We start from the raw sequence: 19622 nt of genomic DNA on the forward strand, positions 1-19622 counted from the left end.
AATATCCAATATACATTTTATAGATTATTATATAAATGTTTAAATAAAGCTCTAATATTAACAAATTATGTAAGTATACCATTTATAATAAAATTAAGTAAAAATATTTAATAATAAATATAATTTAAATAATTTGTCTCGAAATACCGCGAAAAGTTAACCTTGACGGTAATTTCCGGTCATGCGTCGTCGTCGAGTTCGCAGTATCCTCCCCCCGCCCGCCGCCGCCGCGAAGTGCCTCTCGTCGTAAAATTTAATTTTGTGAAATGGCTGCGAGAATTATCAGAAAAATCGTAAGTTTGTAGATAGTGTTGTAAATTTGTTTTCTTTATAATATCCTGCATGCAACCCCCCTCACGTTTATCGTTTGCAACGGCTCGTTTAATTTCTTTTGACATCCAAAAATAGACTTATAGTTATGTCGAAGAATTACATAAATGCGCTTTTGAAGCCTTTTCGTGAGAGTAAAGTTGTGGAAAGCTTACTGAAATTGTTCGAGTCCGGAACGAATAAGCCCTCCGGAGGGGTCGCGAGTGTGAAAAATGAGGTTAACAAATATTTTATTATGCTCTTTAATTTTGGTTTCGTGGTAGAGGTTATACGAAGTTTCTGTTATTGCAAGGTCCCAGCAGGGCGAGCTGGTGTGGCGCAGTACAGTACGGGGGTGCGCAAGGTAACCCTCATTCCCGGCCATGGTATCGGCCCCGAGATCACGGTGGCCGTCCAGAAAATATTTGAAGCTGCCAAAGTACCCATTGAATGGGATGAAGTGGACGTCACAGCTGTTAGAGTAAGTGCCCATATGGTTTCTATTATGCTTTAAAAAACACTACAAGTTTATTTTTAAAATCTATTTCAATTAAAAATAATCATACTTTTATTTAAAAGAAATGCTGTGGTTTTAATGCTTTTACAATTTTAATATAAGGAAAACATTGTTTTACCTCGTTTTTATGACAGAGAAGATTATTGAGGAAATGTTTAAAATACCTATTTTAGTTGAAATTTCTAATATAAATTAAAATAAACATCACAAAAGTTGTGCCAACATGTTTTTATGACTATAGATTATTTAATATTTTCAAACATTATACTAAAAACAAAATTCTAATCTAGGGCCCAGATGGTAAATTTGGAATACCACAACGTGCAATTGATTCAGTCAATGAAAACAAAATCGGTCTCAAAGGCCCCCTTATGACACCAGTGGGGAAAGGCTATAGATCTCTGAATTTGGCGTTGCGTAAAGAATTTGATTTGTATGCTAATGTGAGGCCTTGCAAGAGTTTGGATGGGTGAGTAGAAAAATACTATTTTTATTTGCAACTATTTATGATGTTATTTTCTTAAGTTATGATAATATTTAGAGTCCCTTGTGATGCAATGGGTTAGTGTCTTGTTGTGTAAGTTCCATTTGTGAAACAGAATACTTTTTCAAAAATTTTCTATAAAACTGACCCTAACATTTCATAATCTTGGTAAGTGAAGTGATATGTTCACTTTTTACCTTATTTTCTAATGATAGTACAGTTTTTAATAGTCTTTGAATTATAAATTCAAGGAACATACAATTGACTTAAGTAGATTATTACTATATTAATAACCTGCATTAATAATATAATTATGTAATATTTTAAACTATATATATAATTTAATTTAATAACTGGCATAAATTTAATTGCTTATTAATGTATTGAAATAATTATTTAATTCATTGATATACAGTTTAAATTGAACTCATTACAGAACCCTTTTTATGTTTTAATGAGTGGGTTCAAACTACACTTATTAAATAAAACATTTAAACACATTTTAGTATAATTATGTTATAGTATATTATTTATTGCGGTATTAACTTTTATTTGTGGCTTTATCACTATGTTCAAATGGAATTAAGTTACTTAGTAGTCACATTGTGATGTAATATAGCCTTCCTATAAAAGAAACAGAAATTTTCTATACAAACTAGAAACCGTAACATTAGTATGTTCGACTAAACAACTTCTTCAGCATTATTATATTAATCTGGATAATGTTACATACTGAATACAATTTATGTAAGACAGTTACAGTTTTTCACATGTAGAAACATGTAAATTGAAACTGATAATTTCTGGCCCAGATCTAATTTTATTCGGTTTTAAATGTTTATTTAAATAATTTTCAATTTTGTATGTATATTTTAGCACCTATATGTTGATAGATAAAATTATGAGCCCTCTGTTAAATAGCTTTAGTAGATGACAATATCTTTATTTACTTGTTTTACATTGTACTATATTTTTTTATGCGGTTGTGAGGTTGCGGCAATCAAGACGCCGATTTTTTCGAGGCATTGTGGGTTGAGTCGCGGAACCCAACGCTGGGATTTTGCCTTGGTGCCAGAACAAAGAAATAAAAATGTTAATAAATATTAATTCATTCCCTCCAGTGGGGATCAAACCCACAACCGTTACGTTACTGCTCTCTCGCTGCTGCGTCACGACGGTTCCTGTATTGCATTTATGATTACAATATATTAACATATATTTAATAGTTTTTAATTATTTTCTATATAAAAACCGTGAAGATAAGATAATCTTGCTGTTTAGTTTTTTCACATTCTATGTTAACAGTTAATATTAATAATTATTTCTTATACTAATAACATTATCATTTTTTTAATTATATAATTTTATAATGACTAATGATTATATACTAAATTCCTTAATGTTATCTCTTACTATATCAGTGATTGATCTAATTCAACACTTTTTTGAAATTATGTGATAAATAATTATCTTTAGGTTGGCAATGACTTTTGTAAATGTTGTTTCTACATGTATAGTGATAAGAAGCTTACTACGGGTAGTTCGATTTTTTATTTAAAGAAATTATTTGTAGTGAAAAAAATAAGCATCGTGTCGCAGTTATACAATTACTTACCCTTTATAACAATTTTAAAGTGTTATTAAAGAAAATTAAATTTAATCTTAACGGGTTTTGAATCCACGCCTCTTGGAAACAGTTCAAGCGTTCTGACCACTAAGTCCTACGGTCTCATCATGTTACGTCTAAATTCTTATACGCTTGTTGCAACAAATTTATGTCTTACTGTGTGCTCTCCACGAGGGGGTTTAAATGATATAAGATATTTAAACCTACCCAACTACGTGCAGGATACAGCGTGAGGCTATACAAAGTAGATGATGTGTAAAGAAAAGTGATCGTCAAAAATTCAATTTGAGACTCATGAAAAGGCGGACTCCAGTTTCATCCAATAGCCCAGGCGGACGCTAGTTTCATCCAATAGCCCAGTAGCCAGTCCATCCAAAGTCCATTCCATAGCCCCAATTTTCCATGGTTTCTACGCATTATCCATTGCCCACTCTCTGGTCAAATTTCTGTGGTAACTCAGACATGGATCCCGGCTGATGCGTCAAAGTAAAACATTTTAATATTCTCTAAGGAGCCCACAACAGCCTTCCAAGACACGGGGTTCCTTTGGACCCGACATCGTTGAGGAAATGAATAATTATAAACCTTAAAAAAAACGATGTGTCGATGACCATGTCATTTACCTTAAAGCGTAACGTATTTTTTTGTCTCGAGTACAATGCCCTCTCAGTAAGTAAAAAGAAACTTGTATACATACTTATTTACATTTTTTAAATATGTTAATGAGATACAAAAATTATGAATTATGAGACTTAATTCGTTATATAATTATTAAAAAAAAACGTTTTTTTTTTCATTTAAAGTAAAACATGATGCTTAACAACTTTAGGTTATTTTTTTTCTATTAAGCTATTTTCTCACATCGTTCATTTACTAAATTTACATATTTCTTTAGTCTTTATATATCATTCACAGAATAGTGCACGTATTTTAGAAGCATTGATTGATTATATACCTATATTTGTATATTGTATTTTGTTACTTCTACTATTTTTTGAAGTGAAAAAAAATCTTATTTACATCTTCTCGCTGAATTCCACATATAGTTGAGTGGGCAGAGAGAACTTAATCTTAAGATACTGTGTCCCGCAACTTCCGCCTCTCGAGGCATTGCGAGTTGACTAGAGGGACTACCAGAGCGAGGAAATAAATAAATATTTCCCCGAATGGGAATCGAACCCACAACCGTCGCGTCTTCCGTCCTATATGCGATAAATAGTTTTTTAACCTATCTATCTATATTAACATTAACTTAAGGGAGTTTGAACCGACTACCATCGGCCTACGGTCTCCTCAGTCACAACTGCGCCATAATAGCGTAACTATTATATAAATCGGTAAAAAGATTAAAGTTAAGCAATGACCGCGAAAACAAGTACTCGAACGAAAGATAAAAATGATTCATTGAAGTTCGTTAATCTCTACATATCTTTTTATCTCGTGACATTAGTTGTCTGTGTATTCTTTTGCCATTCAATTATGGATATACGTATCATATTGATAATCTAGTTATATTTTTTTATTTTCCGTTCCGTGTATTTTTTTGTTACTCTCCGTTCTCCGTGTTGTAATAAATTTAACGATAGCAAGAAGCAGATCGAGCTTTGTATGTACATAAAAGAAAATAGCAGCGTTTTACCTGAAATAAAACGTTTATTAATTTACTTACCTTATTCGAAGCTTATTAAATGAGATAGGCACTACGTTTCCCGCCTGTACTTCCTTCTTAGGCCACGCCTTTTTCCCCTGACGTCACTTCCACTTGGCAGTCCCTTCCTTTTGACAGCCGTGGGCAAAAATATTCATTGCGTTTTAGTAAACACCAGGCAGCGATTAATCGCAAGCTTCGAATAAGGTAAGTAAATTAATAAACGTTTTATTTCAGGTAAAACGCTGCTATTAATTTGACTGTCCCTTATTCGAAGCTTATTAAATGAGACGTGTTTGTTATCGCCTGGTGGAAGTGACGAACGCCAATGTGATAGCAGTATAGATCACTTGAAGACTGTATACTAGAGTAGTACATAGTATAAGTATATTGAATGCAATATAACTAGAAAATGTCTTAAGGCGTATTCTAACAAATCTACTTTTATATGAAATCACAATCATTGAACTCTTACTTTAGAGTGAACGCAAATTTTATGAGAAATAAATAAAAAGAAAAATTGTTATTATAAAAGTATAACTAGATATTGCTTTCTCATTTTAATGAGAAATTTTATTACAATTATTCATACATTTATCATCAAAATATAATAAACCTAATTATTTCAGGCATACAAATCACAATTGTCAAACCAATTTTTAGAAACAACCGCAGATCTAATGCTTCCGGAGATAGCTAACACGCCCGCATCCTTAAACAAGGATTTGACCTAACCGCCTATTAATGTACGTGACGCGGGTCTGGGCTCACCTCCAATATTGATAAAAAGGTTAAACGATAGTCTTCTCCGATCTTCAAGTAATGATTTTGTTAATTTTATCTAGAAAACGGGGTCCATTTTCTCATTTTCCTTATTAGCCAATAATTTACATCCTGACTACAGATTTATTACGTACAGACACGTAATAGAATCGTAATATTACGTACAGACACGTAATAGAATCGGATTTGACCCAAATGGTGGCCAAAAAACTATAAAATTATCGTCAAGGGTGTAATAGTCTGAACCTACTGTTAATAAAGTCAAGTCATGAATTCTTCTTCCTGAACAAAGTAATAGCAGAGCAGCTGTATGTCTTTGCACTTGGAAAACACTAATTTTGTCTCTTAACTCTGTAACTCTGTAGCTCCAAAAAGATACCAAGACGTCAATATTTCAAATTGGGGCCTTCATATGACTGATAGCTTACGCACGCTATTGATTTTAAAATGTACTTTACAAGTACATGGGAACTAAGTTGACCTGATAAATTCGGATGAATTGAAATGATGAATTCGGGTGCGATTTATGAAGCAAAAGAGAAGTATGTGATAATTTGAAGATTAATGATGTAGATCTGACAAAAAAACTAGCAAATTCACTAGCCATTAAGCAAAACTTAAGGTGATTTATTTTGTAAGATCTACACTAAGACATCTTATCGTTTCCACGCGATATTATAGACCTTACGTGTTGATGAACGCCAAGATTCCCTCAGAAACTTCAACTGGTTAAAATTCCATCCATCTAGTGCCCCAGACCGCCACACTATCAGACCTCCATTGTCATTTCAAACAATTTCGGAGGAGGTAAGCTTGTGATCATGTCTACGAGAACTTTGTCCAGGCGAGGAATCATGCATGGTCCTGCTAGGGCATGAGCTTTGACATCCGGCTACCAACATTCCCGTCTCCGTCGAGGGACTATAAAAAGATAGATTCCATGAGCCTGGTTAGATGACACAGTACCTTGGGAATAAGAAAAACGGTGGGATAACCACGCTAGATTGAAGTTCCAAGTCCGGGAAAAACGCATCATGAAAATCACACCAAGCCTGATCTACGTTTAAATCCAGTGAGACGTAATTAGTCACAGTCACATGTGCTCGACTGAATGCGAACAGGTCTATAAATGGAATTCCCCATTTATGAAAATTCTGTCCGTGCAATCGTGTGTCAAATGCCACTTGGAGCTCTCTTGCAGCCTTGGTAAACGATCAGCGTGATTGTTATAAATTCTAGGAATATGAAATGCTTTCATATGAAAGATATTCATTCTTGTGAATATAAGAAAGATATTCATCAAATGCATTTGCATCTGGAATGTCTAGAATCAGAAACACCTGATATGTTAGATTCATGAGAGATTCTGATTTTGTTCCCCCTTCATGACGTGAATGCGCTATCACAGATGTGAATGAGAACAGTACTGCGTTGCATTTCTTTTTGATTGTAATGGAGACGGCGCTCTATTTGTAACCATGAACCGGCAAGAGTCATATTGGTTAGGCAGGCTCCCCATGCCACATCCAACGCATCGGTAGTGAGAAAATGACAGGTTGGATCGAAATGAATAAGTATTGACCGCCTGCAATTTTGTAGTCACCAAAGCAGATTTTCCATTCCAGTCAAAGGAATAGCGTGATGTATTTAGGTGCGTAGCTTTAAAATTTTTGTTCAAGAATTTCAGAAGCACAACAACAATTACAAAACTGGCAAAATTGAGAATCCCGACAAGCTTTTGAACATTTCTGAGGCTTGTTCGTTGATCCGTCAACATTTGGTTTATTGCTGATACTAATGGGGCAATTCATCTGCAGGTAGACACTTTGTTTGTCCAAGGATTCCAATGAATCCCCAAAAACACTAAGCTCTTCTCTGCAACCTTGGACGTTTTTTCAAAATTTATCACCCATCCTAGTTTCTAGTTAGAAAAACTATCACTTTCTGCACATGCCCCTGTAGGATGTTTTTGTCCTGGTTGGCTAACAGAAAATCGTCCAAGTAGACGATAATTCTTGCTCTCTGAGAATTTGAGTTATCCAATTCGTTATTGCTGCAAACATTTGTGGAGCCATACTCAGCCCGAATGGCAAGCAGGTCATCTCCAGGAGTTCCCCGCGATAATAGAGACGCAGAAATCTCGTGTGGCTTTTTTACCCAATAGGAAGGTGAAAATAGGCTTGTGAGATGTCTATTTTGAACAACCAATCTTTCGGTTGTAAAAATAATATATGCGCTGAATATTTACGAGCTTGAAATGGCGCGTCATGACATATTGCCTTAAAGCCTTTAAAATGAAAATTGGTCGATATGAGCCGTTTCTTTCGGAACCAGAAACATTGACGGTAGAAACCTTGGAGAGATCGTTGCCTTTCCTTTGCTGTTTCATCTTGCTTATGATCTGAGTCATGTTAGTCGATTCGGGCTCATGTCATTTTGAATTGACAGTACCGAGGTACACCAGAGGTGGCTTTAGACTGAAAGGTATGCGACACCTCAATATTATTTTTACGACTAGGTTCGGAGCCCCTAGACAAGCTCATTGATCCTGACACTGCGCCAGGCGACCGGCTTGAAACTGATATGATTCAGAATCTCCACCTTTTATTGTCTTTACTTGGAGACGGTGATAATGCTCGTTTTCGTCCAACCTTACCTTGATCACGTTGTCTCGTGTTTTGTCGAAGGGAACTTCCCTTATAACAACTTTGAAAATTGCGGATATTCGGTGCGGCCGAATGAAATGAGGCATGTAGCTGGTAACTTATTAGCCACCTTGCGGAGGGGCTGCATGAGAGCAATGTGGATGCGGGTAACTGCGGTTACACCAAACTGAACCCTGCGAGGACTAAAAATTTCGATTGGGCCCCTGCGAGGGGCCATCTGACTTTTTTAGAGCTGCCTGCGAGGCAGAAGTCATATTTGCTTTCTGGGCAAGCTGCATGAGAGCAATGTGGATGCGGGTAACTGCGGTCACACCAAACTGAACCCTGCGAGGGCAAAAAATTTCGATTGGGCCCCTGCGAGGGGCCGTCTGACTTTTTTAGAGCTGCCTGCGAGGCAGAAGTCATATTTGTTTTGTGGGCAAGCTGCATGAGAGCAATGCAGACGCGGGTAACTGCGGTTACACCAAGCTGAACCCTGCGAGGGCTAAAAGTTTTGATTGGGCCCCTGCGAGGGGCCATGTGACTTTTGGAACTGCCTGCGAGGCAGAAGTCACATTTGTTTTCTGGGCAGGCCAGAAACACTTCTTAATTCCACCAGCATGTCCTAAACTACAGTAAACTTTTCTGCGCTGAAAAGATTAGTAGCTGACGGAGGAACCTTGCGAAGACCGGGTTTAGCAGCCAAATCCTCAGCCAATGGCCACAGATTAATTGAATTAGATCTGTGAAGCTTTTATGAAAATCGGCAGACGAGCAAAGAGCGCTGATTAAAACGTCATAGTTCGACATGTCGCAATCTTTCGCCCACGACAGTAGATCCCGTAAACCATTTTGTAAAGCTTCCAGTTGCTTAAAAAATACACATGTTTAAGGCAGCATATGTCTTATCGGCGTGATTGAGATGCCGAGGGTTTTCATAAGAACCTGTTTCTTCATTAATTTCAAGCCCGGAGGAAAAATTGTACCTACAATTTATTGAACGTCCGCGTATTTGACATCAAACCAATCACCTTTATCCAAATGTGTATGATCAATAAGCATTGAAGGCCGTTGAAGCTTTAGGAAATAAAAGAATTTCAAAAGAGAGAATCAAATCATTCTTACAATTAACAGATCTTCCAGAATTTTCATGAACGATCTCATCATTTATACGGTCACTTTCCCCCTGCCATAAGCGACATGATCATTATTAAATCTGCATTCACTTAAAATCAGCACTCACGTGACAATGGCAATTTCTTTGGAACACGACCTTTACACTTTATATTTCTACGGTGTTTACTCTTCGAATCATTTGACGAGGAAGAACTACTTGAACTTAAGGACCTTCGCCGCTGCTGATTCGGTGAGAAAGAAGTTCCCGGAACCACGGACACTACATAGTTTTCCATGCTAAACACAAAAAGGGAACACTATTCTCCTAAACAAGATGAGAGAATGATTAACTTTTAATAAAAAATTATTAATTAGTTACAAGAAACAAAGCCGTTAACATTTACGAAAGTAAAACCTTAATAAAATATAAGAATAAAAAATCTGAACATAGATTAACAAATTATTTCGGCCTACTTAGCCATATAATTTCACTATTCAATTTAACATTTAATAAATTAAATGAACGAAATGTGAAGTGAAAAGAAAAAATATACATTATTATAATAAAGTAAAAACTTACTTGTATAATAATTTTAGAGTCGGAATACGTACTCGGATGACGACCGACTCGGCGGGAAAATAAAACGCCAATGAATATTTTTACACACGGCTGTCAAAAGGAAGGGACTGCCAAGTGGAAGTGACGTCAGGGGAAAAAGGCGTGGCCTAAGAAGGAAGTACAGGCGGGAAACGTAGTGCCTATCTCATTTAATAAGCTTCGAATAAGGGACAGTCAAATTAATACATTATTACAATTTTCCAGCAATTTGTTTATCGCTTACTCATGATTAAACTAAACGGGAAATCCCCTAAGAATATAAATTTCAACAAAATTCCATATAAACATACAGATGAATAATTCCTAAAAAATTGGTATGCTTATTATAATAAATTTTCGCAGATATATCCAATCATTTGTTGGTTGTACACATTATTTTATCCATAAAACGAGTTGAAAATAAACCTTTTCCCACATAGCCTATCTTAGTCACAAGAACCAAATGTTCTTCTTTTTCTTTTTAGTTCGTTTTAAGACATTGCGTGTCAAGTGACATAATTCATGCTGCTGGTGTTTCTTGATAGATCGCTCTGATGAGCGACGAAATGAAAATAATTCATTCCCTCAATTGGAAATCGAACCCACAACCGCTGCTATTACAGACAAATGCTGTATCACTGAGGACATTGATTTTTTTATTATACTAGTTTATACACAGAAAGTGGATATTAGCATTTCTGAAAATAAAATAATCTTATCTAAGCCATATATCTGGACGTCACGCTAAGCTAAACCTGCTATTAAATAAATCATATCAATTCATAATCCTTTCGTTTAGATTTCTTATAAATCTTTTATCTATACATATAATAAAATTATAACTGATCGCTGTCTGTACATGGAAGATATAAGAGGAAATCCTAATAAATAATAAGGGTGGGTACTTATTAATATAATAAAACTCAAAACAATATTTTTTTTACTTTTTGTCAGTTTGTGCACTCAGAAACGGCTCAGCCGATCTACATTCAGTTTTCACAATTGTATTTTGGCAAATTTTCCTATAAATTTAGTTATTGTTTTATGTCAGGTTCATAAATATTAAAGTTATATAATATAAAAAGAATATACCTATAAACTGTAATATAAAGGTTACAAAGTATTTTGTTTCACTAAATGGCTGTAAAATAACTGTTTTATTGAATTGTCTGAAAATTTCGCGTTAAATGTATAGGTAATGTCCTTAAAATGATGATTTTATTAGAACGTGAAGGTAATTTGGATTAGTTAATAAACCATTCTGTACATCCAGCGGGCGAAGCCGCGCGCGGATCGCGAATTGATAAATAAAATATCATAAAAAATATCTTGGACTTTAGTATTAATGGATTATTCCAAAGATTTGTTATGTTTTCATTCAATATTGTTTTTCTGGTCCTTTGATTACTTTTATCTAATTTATGTTTCATTTTTATCTAATTTATGAAAAAAACAAATTGTCAAAGTAGAGTAAAAATCTATTTAGTAATTTCAAAAAATAACCTAAAAAAATATATTTTCCGTCGTTACTGTTTATGGAGCTATCTCCACAAACAGCGGATAAAAAATATTCAGTTTAAGTCACGTATTAATAATCTTATCGATGATGTAAAAATTGAAATATCCAAATATGTATGAATTATGTTACATAAATCTTTTTACGTAAATTGTGAACTTCCCTTAACAAGAGTATGTCCTAACTAAACTTAACTAAAGTATGCACCTAACTTTAGGTCAACACTCGTCGACCGTACTATACATTGCTTAGTTGAAACAGTAAAAACAAAGGTATCGTTATCGTCTAACTGTAGGTAAATATACCCTCTAAATTTTTCTCTATCTACCCTCAAAAATTAAAGAACAAAAAATAAGCCTAACTCATTAATATATATTTTTTTTTTCAGTATAAAAACACTATACGACAACGTAGACGTGGTCACCATAAGAGAGAACACTGAGGGCGAGTACTCGGGAATCGAACACGAGATCGTCGACGGTGTGGTGCAGTCCATCAAACTGATCACTGAGGAGGCCAGTAAGAGAGTGGCAGAGTTCGCCTTTCAGTTTGCAACGGAGAATAAGAGAAAGAAGGTGACGGCTGTGCACAAGGCTAATATTATGTGAGTATTCGTTTTTAGTGTTAGTTCGATGCTTAGTTGGGGTAAAATGTTGGATTTTTTGGTTTTAATCGTTTTGAGTGTTTTGTAGGGTATTTATGGAGAATAAATATGTATTAAATATTTTTTTATTTGTCATCTTGACACCATAGTCAATATTTTTTTTTTAAATATGATAATCTATCATTTTCGCATAAAAAATTAGTGGTAAGTAGATCACACTAATTTACATTTATTCTTGATAATTACTCTTAAATACTATAATTACTAGCTTGTTACTACCGCCATTAAGTAATTTAAGTTAAACATTTAACAACACAAAATTGTTTTCAATATGGCAAACGTAAAATTGAATTGGCTCTATTCCAATTTTACGGCTTACAATTTAATATGCGGTTGACATTCGTAACAAAAGTTATTGATTGATCTTTTAATTTGTAAACAAAGAGAAATATTTTTAGTTCATGTTATATAATTATGAGATATTTTCAACGTTTCTATTGTGAATAGAATTTTTATTTTGAACTTCTTATTGGAGCCCTTTGGAGCACACTTTTGAGAGCACACTTCTATTAGAAGCTTATTTTTTCTGTACTCCAAAGGACTTCAGATCTGGATATTTTAAATTAATTTCAGCTTTGATACCTCCACGCGATATGAGAAAAATCTGAAAAATCTGATGAGAAATCTGTCTTGACAGACGCAAAGAGAAACAGAAACATAGGGTTCTGCTTTTTAGTTATCAGTTTTTCTGGCGCCTGGTAAAGTCTTGTACTAGCCAGAAAATTTCGCCTATTTGGATAGTCTTCCCTAAATAAGCAAAAAGCAGAGAACGGAATAAAATATCACTAAACACTCAAACTAACAAAAGCCGTTTTAAACTACATTAAGATTTACACGACAGTTCTATTAGCATCAATAGAGATGAAGCTAATACGACACTATTAGGTATATTATATCGCTTCATGTCGAGGCCGAAACATTACCTTTGTATATAATGTTACAAGGTCTCTTCTAGGTACAGTACCTATTTATACAGATAAATAAGCCTGGCTTTGGATTCTATCAGGTTTTTTATAAGAAACCTAACTATTTATACATCTTTCTTTAGCTTCACGCATATTGCAGGGTAGGCAGAGGGAATCTGGGAACCTAGTGTTAAGACACTACGTTTTCAATAAGTCACCACCGAGTCTAACACTTTCCACCGAATTCTGGGGGAATTGCATATTTAATGGTGAATTTCAACGTCGCCATGCTCATATATTATTTTTGTAATTTTAAAAAGTATTTATATGTGTAAGTCCATAATAAATTATTTTCAAGGCAGTTTATAGTCAATAGATAGAAAATATTTTTTCGTTTTTACATTTGTGCAATCGGACACGCTCCAATTACATTAAAATAACGTTAAACAGTATAATTTAAGTTTATGACAATATTTTTATCGAAACTGCAGCCATTTTAACTTTATTATTTATATAATATTCCTGCCAGAAATGTTCCATCGTAGTGTTATTGCAATATTTTCTGAATGAATGTAGGTTCGATTCCCACTAAAGGAACACTTGTTTCTCTTAGCGATATGCAACTGGTGCCTAATGCAAAAAAAACCATATTTTGACAACCGTTCTTAGACTAGAAATAAAACAATTATTACAAACATTTACTCAGTATATAAATTTGTGTTTACTAAAAATCTTAATATTTTTAACCGAATTCAAAAAGGAGATGATTCTCAATTAGCTTCGTTACAAATTGGTATATTTTTATAGTAATATTTCTATATAAATGTCCCTAGGCGTATGTCTGACGGTCTCTTCTTGAGGTGCTGCCGCGATCTCGCCACCAAATACCCTGATATCAAGTTCGAAGAGAGGTATTTAGATACTGTGTGCTTAAATATGGTTCAGGATCCATCTAAATTTGATGTTTTGGTAAGTATTTAATGTATTTTTTTATTTGTATAGTCTTAATTCAAATTGTAAACATTTTATTATTATTTTGTTGTTAATTTTAAACAATTACATCTTATTTCTTACTCTATTAATATACTAATTATTATATTTACAAACTAGAAAGTAAGTAAAGGAGTGTTTCAGCACTGTTTTACCTCTACTTACTCTGCTGTATGCGGCTTACAGCGTGAAGCTAAAAAAATATATATTAGAAACGTAAATGTTTGTGAGGATATTTTGTTTAAATATAAGCGGGCGTGTCGGATTCGGGTCGCTAGTTGTTGACATATATGTATATGTTCAATTTGGAATTCAATGATCAATATGACTTTATTTTTTTTATATGAATATTTATAGTCCTTAGCATATTGGTTTTAAAATATGTATTGTTAAACAATTTTTCAATTACTTATTTTACCTGTTCATTTTAAATTTAAAGTAACATAATTATTAAAATTTTACACCGAATCGAACTCACATTCATCGCAATTCCAATCAGACACTGGACAGTTGCGACACAATAACGTACAAAAAAAAATCTTTAAAACATCTTCATTTATATTTTAACCATATAATTATTTTCTAATTTACAGGTGATGCCAAATTTATACGGAGACATCATGTCGGACATGTGTTCCGGTCTTGTAGGCGGATTGGGCCTCACGCCTTCTGGAAACATTGGAAAGAACGGCGCTCTGTTCGAATCTGTAAGTTTATTTTAAATTTATTTATATAGATAGTAAATTTTAAATATACATTTTTATGATAAGATTTAAAAAATAATGTTCATAATTGTTTTGTATGTTGGAATTGAAACTGCTATCTTGTATGGTTTTACAGAAAATTATGTTATAATTTTCTGTTTGAGGAAGAAGAAAAAGAAGATATGAATTTTATACGAATCTATCTATAGCTTATCTTTCGAGCATAAAATTTTTAGAATAGTCTTCTAAAAATAACGACTATATAAAATTCTTGACTTACTGCAATAAGTATAGAATGATTTGTTACAACGTTAGGGCGAGAGATGGATCATGAAATACGGCTTCAAATCCTGCAATGTTATAATTTTTACAAATATATTTATATTATAATATTTTTTTAGTATAGTTTTAATAATCTTGCGATAGATATTTTAATAGAATCTGAATTCAAATAAAGGTTTTATATATGTACTTACGTATATATGAGTTGATAAGCAGCGATCTGATGTGTTTATCTCAAGTATGATTTAAATACACTCTTTATAGTATTATGCAAATATAAGGATAATTGAAATAAAAATAGCCTCGTACCTAATGTTGTAAAAGTATGTATTATTATGTTGTATTTATAATAGACAGATAAATAAGAAACAAATGTCTTAAACATAGCTAATTACCTTAAATGGGAAAATAAATGTGGAGTATAATAGAGAAATAGTAGCAGTAATAGGAAAGCATAATTTATGTTATACTTTCTGACATTAATTTTTACACGTATTTAAATATATAAGTGAAAAGAAATCATAATCTAAAAAAACAAATAAGTGATTATATAAATAAATCCAAAAAGAAGTGACTACAAAATAATAAAAATGTAAGTCTTCTTTAAATATGAGTGTTGGTTTAAACTAACAAGAACAAAATGGGGAGTGGTCAATACTAATCCATGCATGTGATATGCATGCATGTCATTGTGAATGTTTTGCATATGCTTGTTTTACATGCTAAGGTGTGTTAAAAGGCACACAAGTGTTGTGAGTCTACAAAGAGTTTTATTTATTCTTGTCTGAATCATTGTAAATTGTTATATAGTTAATAATTCATTTGAATATGAAATGTTATAATTACCGTATATAATATTTCTTAACAAATTGAATTTATTTTTCTCTATGAGAAAAAACTAAAGAGTAGCTTCAAGTTTTTTATACTATGACTAAAATAATAATATTGGGATAGTTTTTTGTCTCTTTATAATATTTTTGATGCTGCTCAATAGTTTTATGTTAAAAATATACAAACATCTTCATCATGTGTCTCTGCAATTAAACATCGATTCTTTCTGGTCAAAAAGACTTGATTTTAAAAAACTACCACATAAATTATAATGACATATTCGCCTTAATTATTGACACTTATTAATATAAATAAAGTTTGAAAACAGTAATAAATAACAACAGACAGAATTATACTCTACTTCGATGTTTGACACGAAAAAAAGTGTTAATTGTAATAACATGTCCTATGAATGTTAAACGAAACTAACATGATAAGGAAATTTGAGTTATTTTTTATTCAAAGCGTTTATATTAAATAAAGTCTTTAAACTAAAAATAAATTGACACCCACAATAAAATAAGTTTTTATTTTTAATCATAAAACAGTCCTTCAATTTTCAAATATCATTAACTGTTATAACTCAAATTTCCACGGATAAAAACAAAATTCAAACCACAGATTATATGCAAAAAAATTATTAACCGTCATTCCATACTAATATTACAGGTGCACGGGACTGCCCCGGCAATAGCAGGACAGGACAAAGCCAACCCCACCGCTCTCCTCTTGTCAGCTGTCATGATGCTCCGCCACATGCAATTGTATGACATCGCGAACAGAATCGAATCCGCATGCTTCACGGTACTACGGGAAGGGCAAGTTTTGACAGAGGATTTGGGCGGGAAAAGCACTTGCACAGACTACACTAATGAGATTATAAAGAATTTGTAGATCTGTTTTAGTTTTTTTTTATATGTCGCTGTTGTTGATATTTTTTTTGGTATGACTAAGAGTTTACGTTATACGCCATTTCTGTATTGTTATTATTAATTTTGAGATGTTTTGCAAACAGTATTATTTTGTAATGCGATTTATCTTATATAAGTTTTTTTTTATAGATATTATATATCAGTGTATCATTTGTAATTGCATTCAATTTGAGACAAACAGCGACAGAAATTAAGTAGAAAATTAGATCAATTGATTAGCTATTGATATTATGTTGGAACCAAATAATATAAATAATTAAACAAATATTTATAAATTTAAAAAAACTGCCAGAAAACATTGTTATGTAACTCTTTTGTTTTTTCTTATACTGTATATGATTTTTTTATAGTATCCAACATTAATTGTAAGTTATTTATTTTGAAAAATGTTACCATTAAGCATTTATTTTATTTTTATTTTAAAGTGATATGCGGCTGTTTACACTTTAGATAGTTCTCATAGAGTAGTTGAATTATAGCAATTTAAAAAATACTAAAACAAAAAACCAAACACAAAAATATTGTTTGTATGTCTTGAATTAATTGTTTGTGGAAATAATTATTTCTAAGACAATTTCATTTTTGGTTTGAAACAATAGTTGTGCGCTATTATCCATTATATAGAAATATTTCCTGAACTAGTTATCATCTAAAATGCCAATATATCAGAATGGAAAGATGCTAACAACATAAATAAGTTGTGATAAGCATATAAGAATATTAATGTAACTCGATATGAACATATGTATGTCTTAATGGTCTGATAGCGCTGGGATGATTTACAAGAGACGCAGGTTTCCCCATGTTGAAGAAAAAATATTTTTCTATCCTAATTGCCGAATGACAATAATGTGAAAAATATCCGAAATGAATTGAGAATTGGAAGAAAACTTTCATGATAAATATTAATGGCCTAGTAATGTCTATAAAATTAATAGCTTTATAGAAATTTGATGAAAAATACAATACTTAATACATAAAAATGAAATAAATGAAATCTATGCTTTTTGAAATATTGACATTAAAAAACGCCATATGGAACAGTATTCATTTTTATTGTAATTTAGTATTATTTTGAGGCAGTGGCACATCGTATGATTAATATGATATGAGTAAACGTGACGGTTGTGGGTTCGATTTCAACTGAGAAATCGAACCACGGAGAATGAATTCACTTGATTTCCTTGCCTTCATAGTCACAACAGCATTGAGTTCTACCACTCAACACGCTGTCTTGGATATAGGAATGGAGTGTCTTAACACAAGGTCCCTCTGCCTCCCCTGCTATAAGCATGGTACATTGTGAAGCTGAAGAAATGTATTATTTGCCAATAGGGTTCCATATATGTGATTTTCTTTACCATTTTGCAATTTACATGTAATTTTAAATGGTTTACCGTGTTTGAATAATATGTGTTTGACGTTTTATTGATATTATCTTATTTATTTTTATGTTCAGATTTGATGACAATAAATTTACTTAATTGTGTACTTTATTCAAGTGTTCCCTTAGATAATGATTAAACGATTGAAAATAACAATGCTGTTTGATTTTGAAATCAATTGTTTGTTTCTTTTTGTGTTTCAATTTATATTCCTTTAAGTTAGCGAATATAGGGAAAATTGTTAGAGGTTTTATTTTTATACCAAATTGGATATAATTGAAGCCCAAATGATAAGTCTTACTGTGTGCGATGTGTCTTTGATTTCAGTAATTAACCTATTTTTTTCGTTCTTTTTATTATAATTTAAAAAAGACAAAAATATGAATGGTTGGCTATAAAAGTGAAAGTGGGCGACAAAGTTCCTTAACATTAGATTTCCTCTGCCTACCCTCTGTAATGCGAAAAAGAACTTGAAATTAATCTAGAAGTAAATTAACTTTTATATCTGTTATAGATAAAAAATAATACTACACTTTGCTATTTTTAATAGTTCTGACTTAAAACAAGAGTGCCTAGTACACTAACTTTAAACGTTACGATGTCGTTGATTATTTAAAGATTAATCTTTAAATGATTTGAAAGAGAGATAGAAATGTTTTTTTATATTAAAATAGATTCAAACATTGCAGTCTAGCGTAAACCGATATGTAATTGGTCCATTTATCTATTTAATTAAAAAACCACCAAATAAATCTGTTAACAGTTATTATTTGAATATTACATAAAAATCAGCTTCAGGCTGTATTCTGCAAAAAAAAAGGTATGATAGCAAAAGCTCTGCGTTGACTTCCGCCAACTTACGAAATGCCTGGAAAAATTCAGCGGAAAGTGAGAAACGGAGTGACTAACACTAGTTCCCTTCTGCCTACCCCCTGGAAATTATAAATTATTACATAATGAATTTCACTATTTCTAGGTCCATGGAACAGCGCCCGACATCGCCGGCAAGGACATGGCCAACCCCACTGCCCTCTTACTATCCGCCATTATGATGTTACGGCATTTACAACTGAACGAGCACGCGGATAGAGTGCAGAATGCGTGTTACGAAGTGCTACGTGAAGGAAAGTCTTTGACTGGCGATCTGGGTGGCACTGGGAAATGTAGCGAATACACTCACGCTATTATTTCAAAATTAAAGTAATTTATTTAAATGCCCCTAGTCTTACCAATTTTTATTGGATGAATGAAATATTTAAATTGTTACCACAATTATAGGCATAATGGCTGTATGGTCATAGGCAATATAGTATTATATGTTAGTTTTTTTAAAATTAGTGACAATCACTATATTAAGCTAAAACTTTACATTTGTGATCAAAAGCGAAAACTATTTATTGACATGTTAATCTTTTTTGTTCTCCATTAGGACCAAACTTTTTACCTTAATATTTATTATTAATTACTTTTTTGTTATTTTATTGTAAAATAATGAATACAATTCAACTTTAAATAAACAATATTAAAAAAATCTTACTTTTTTCTTCCCTTTCTTATCTTAGCTGTGTCCACTTCATATAGTTAACGTTATATTATTAAAAATATTAATTATTTTGTGAAAAAAAAATGATACAGGAATTTTTTTACTAATGCTTCTTATTTTAAGAATGAATGAAACTTATCTTA

General features: G+C 32.5%; 1 protein-coding gene across 4 annotated transcripts; it reads left to right on the forward strand.

Moving 5' to 3' along the window:
* Positions 1–161: 161 nt before the first annotated feature.
* Idh3a (isocitrate dehydrogenase [NAD] subunit alpha, mitochondrial) lies at positions 162–19468 on the forward strand. Of its 4 annotated transcripts, none has more exons than XM_085185049.1 (7): positions 162–293; positions 623–790; positions 1117–1295; positions 11632–11847; positions 13646–13781; positions 14396–14509; positions 18913–19468. In XM_085185049.1, exons 1-7 carry the CDS (start codon positions 267–269, stop codon positions 19138–19140), a joined length of 1068 nt encoding a protein of 355 aa, XP_085041175.1. In that variant the 5' UTR covers positions 162–266; the 3' UTR covers positions 19141–19468. The 4 variants fall into 4 exon arrangements, with proteins under 4 accessions (XP_085041175.1, XP_085041176.1, XP_085041173.1 ...); XM_085185050.1 differs by lacking the exon at positions 18913–19468 and adding an exon at positions 16289–18127; XM_085185047.1 differs by having other exon boundaries at positions 253–547.
* The last annotated feature ends 154 nt before the right edge of the window (positions 19469–19622 follow it).

This window comes from Heliconius melpomene, chromosome 4 (assembly GCF_056956725.1).
Source record: "Heliconius melpomene rosina isolate 202511_hmr_F chromosome 4, ASM5695672v1, whole genome shotgun sequence".
NCBI lineage: Eukaryota > Metazoa > Arthropoda > Insecta > Lepidoptera > Nymphalidae > Heliconius > Heliconius melpomene.

What these genes read in the sequence shown, in the direction of transcription:
- Idh3a (XM_085185047.1), top strand. Translation starts at nt 419, where the DNA reads ATGTCGAAGAATTACATAAATGCGCTTTTGAAGCCTTTTCGTGAGAGT. An exon ending in CCTTGCAAGAGTTTGGATGG is followed by an intron (nt 1,296 to 11,631) that starts GTGAGTAGAAAA and finishes TTTTTTTTTCAG; the next exon opens with TATAAAAACACTATACGACA. An exon ending in GTGCACAAGGCTAATATTAT is followed by an intron (nt 11,848 to 13,645) that starts GTGAGTATTCGT and finishes AAATGTCCCTAG; the next exon opens with GCGTATGTCTGACGGTCTCT.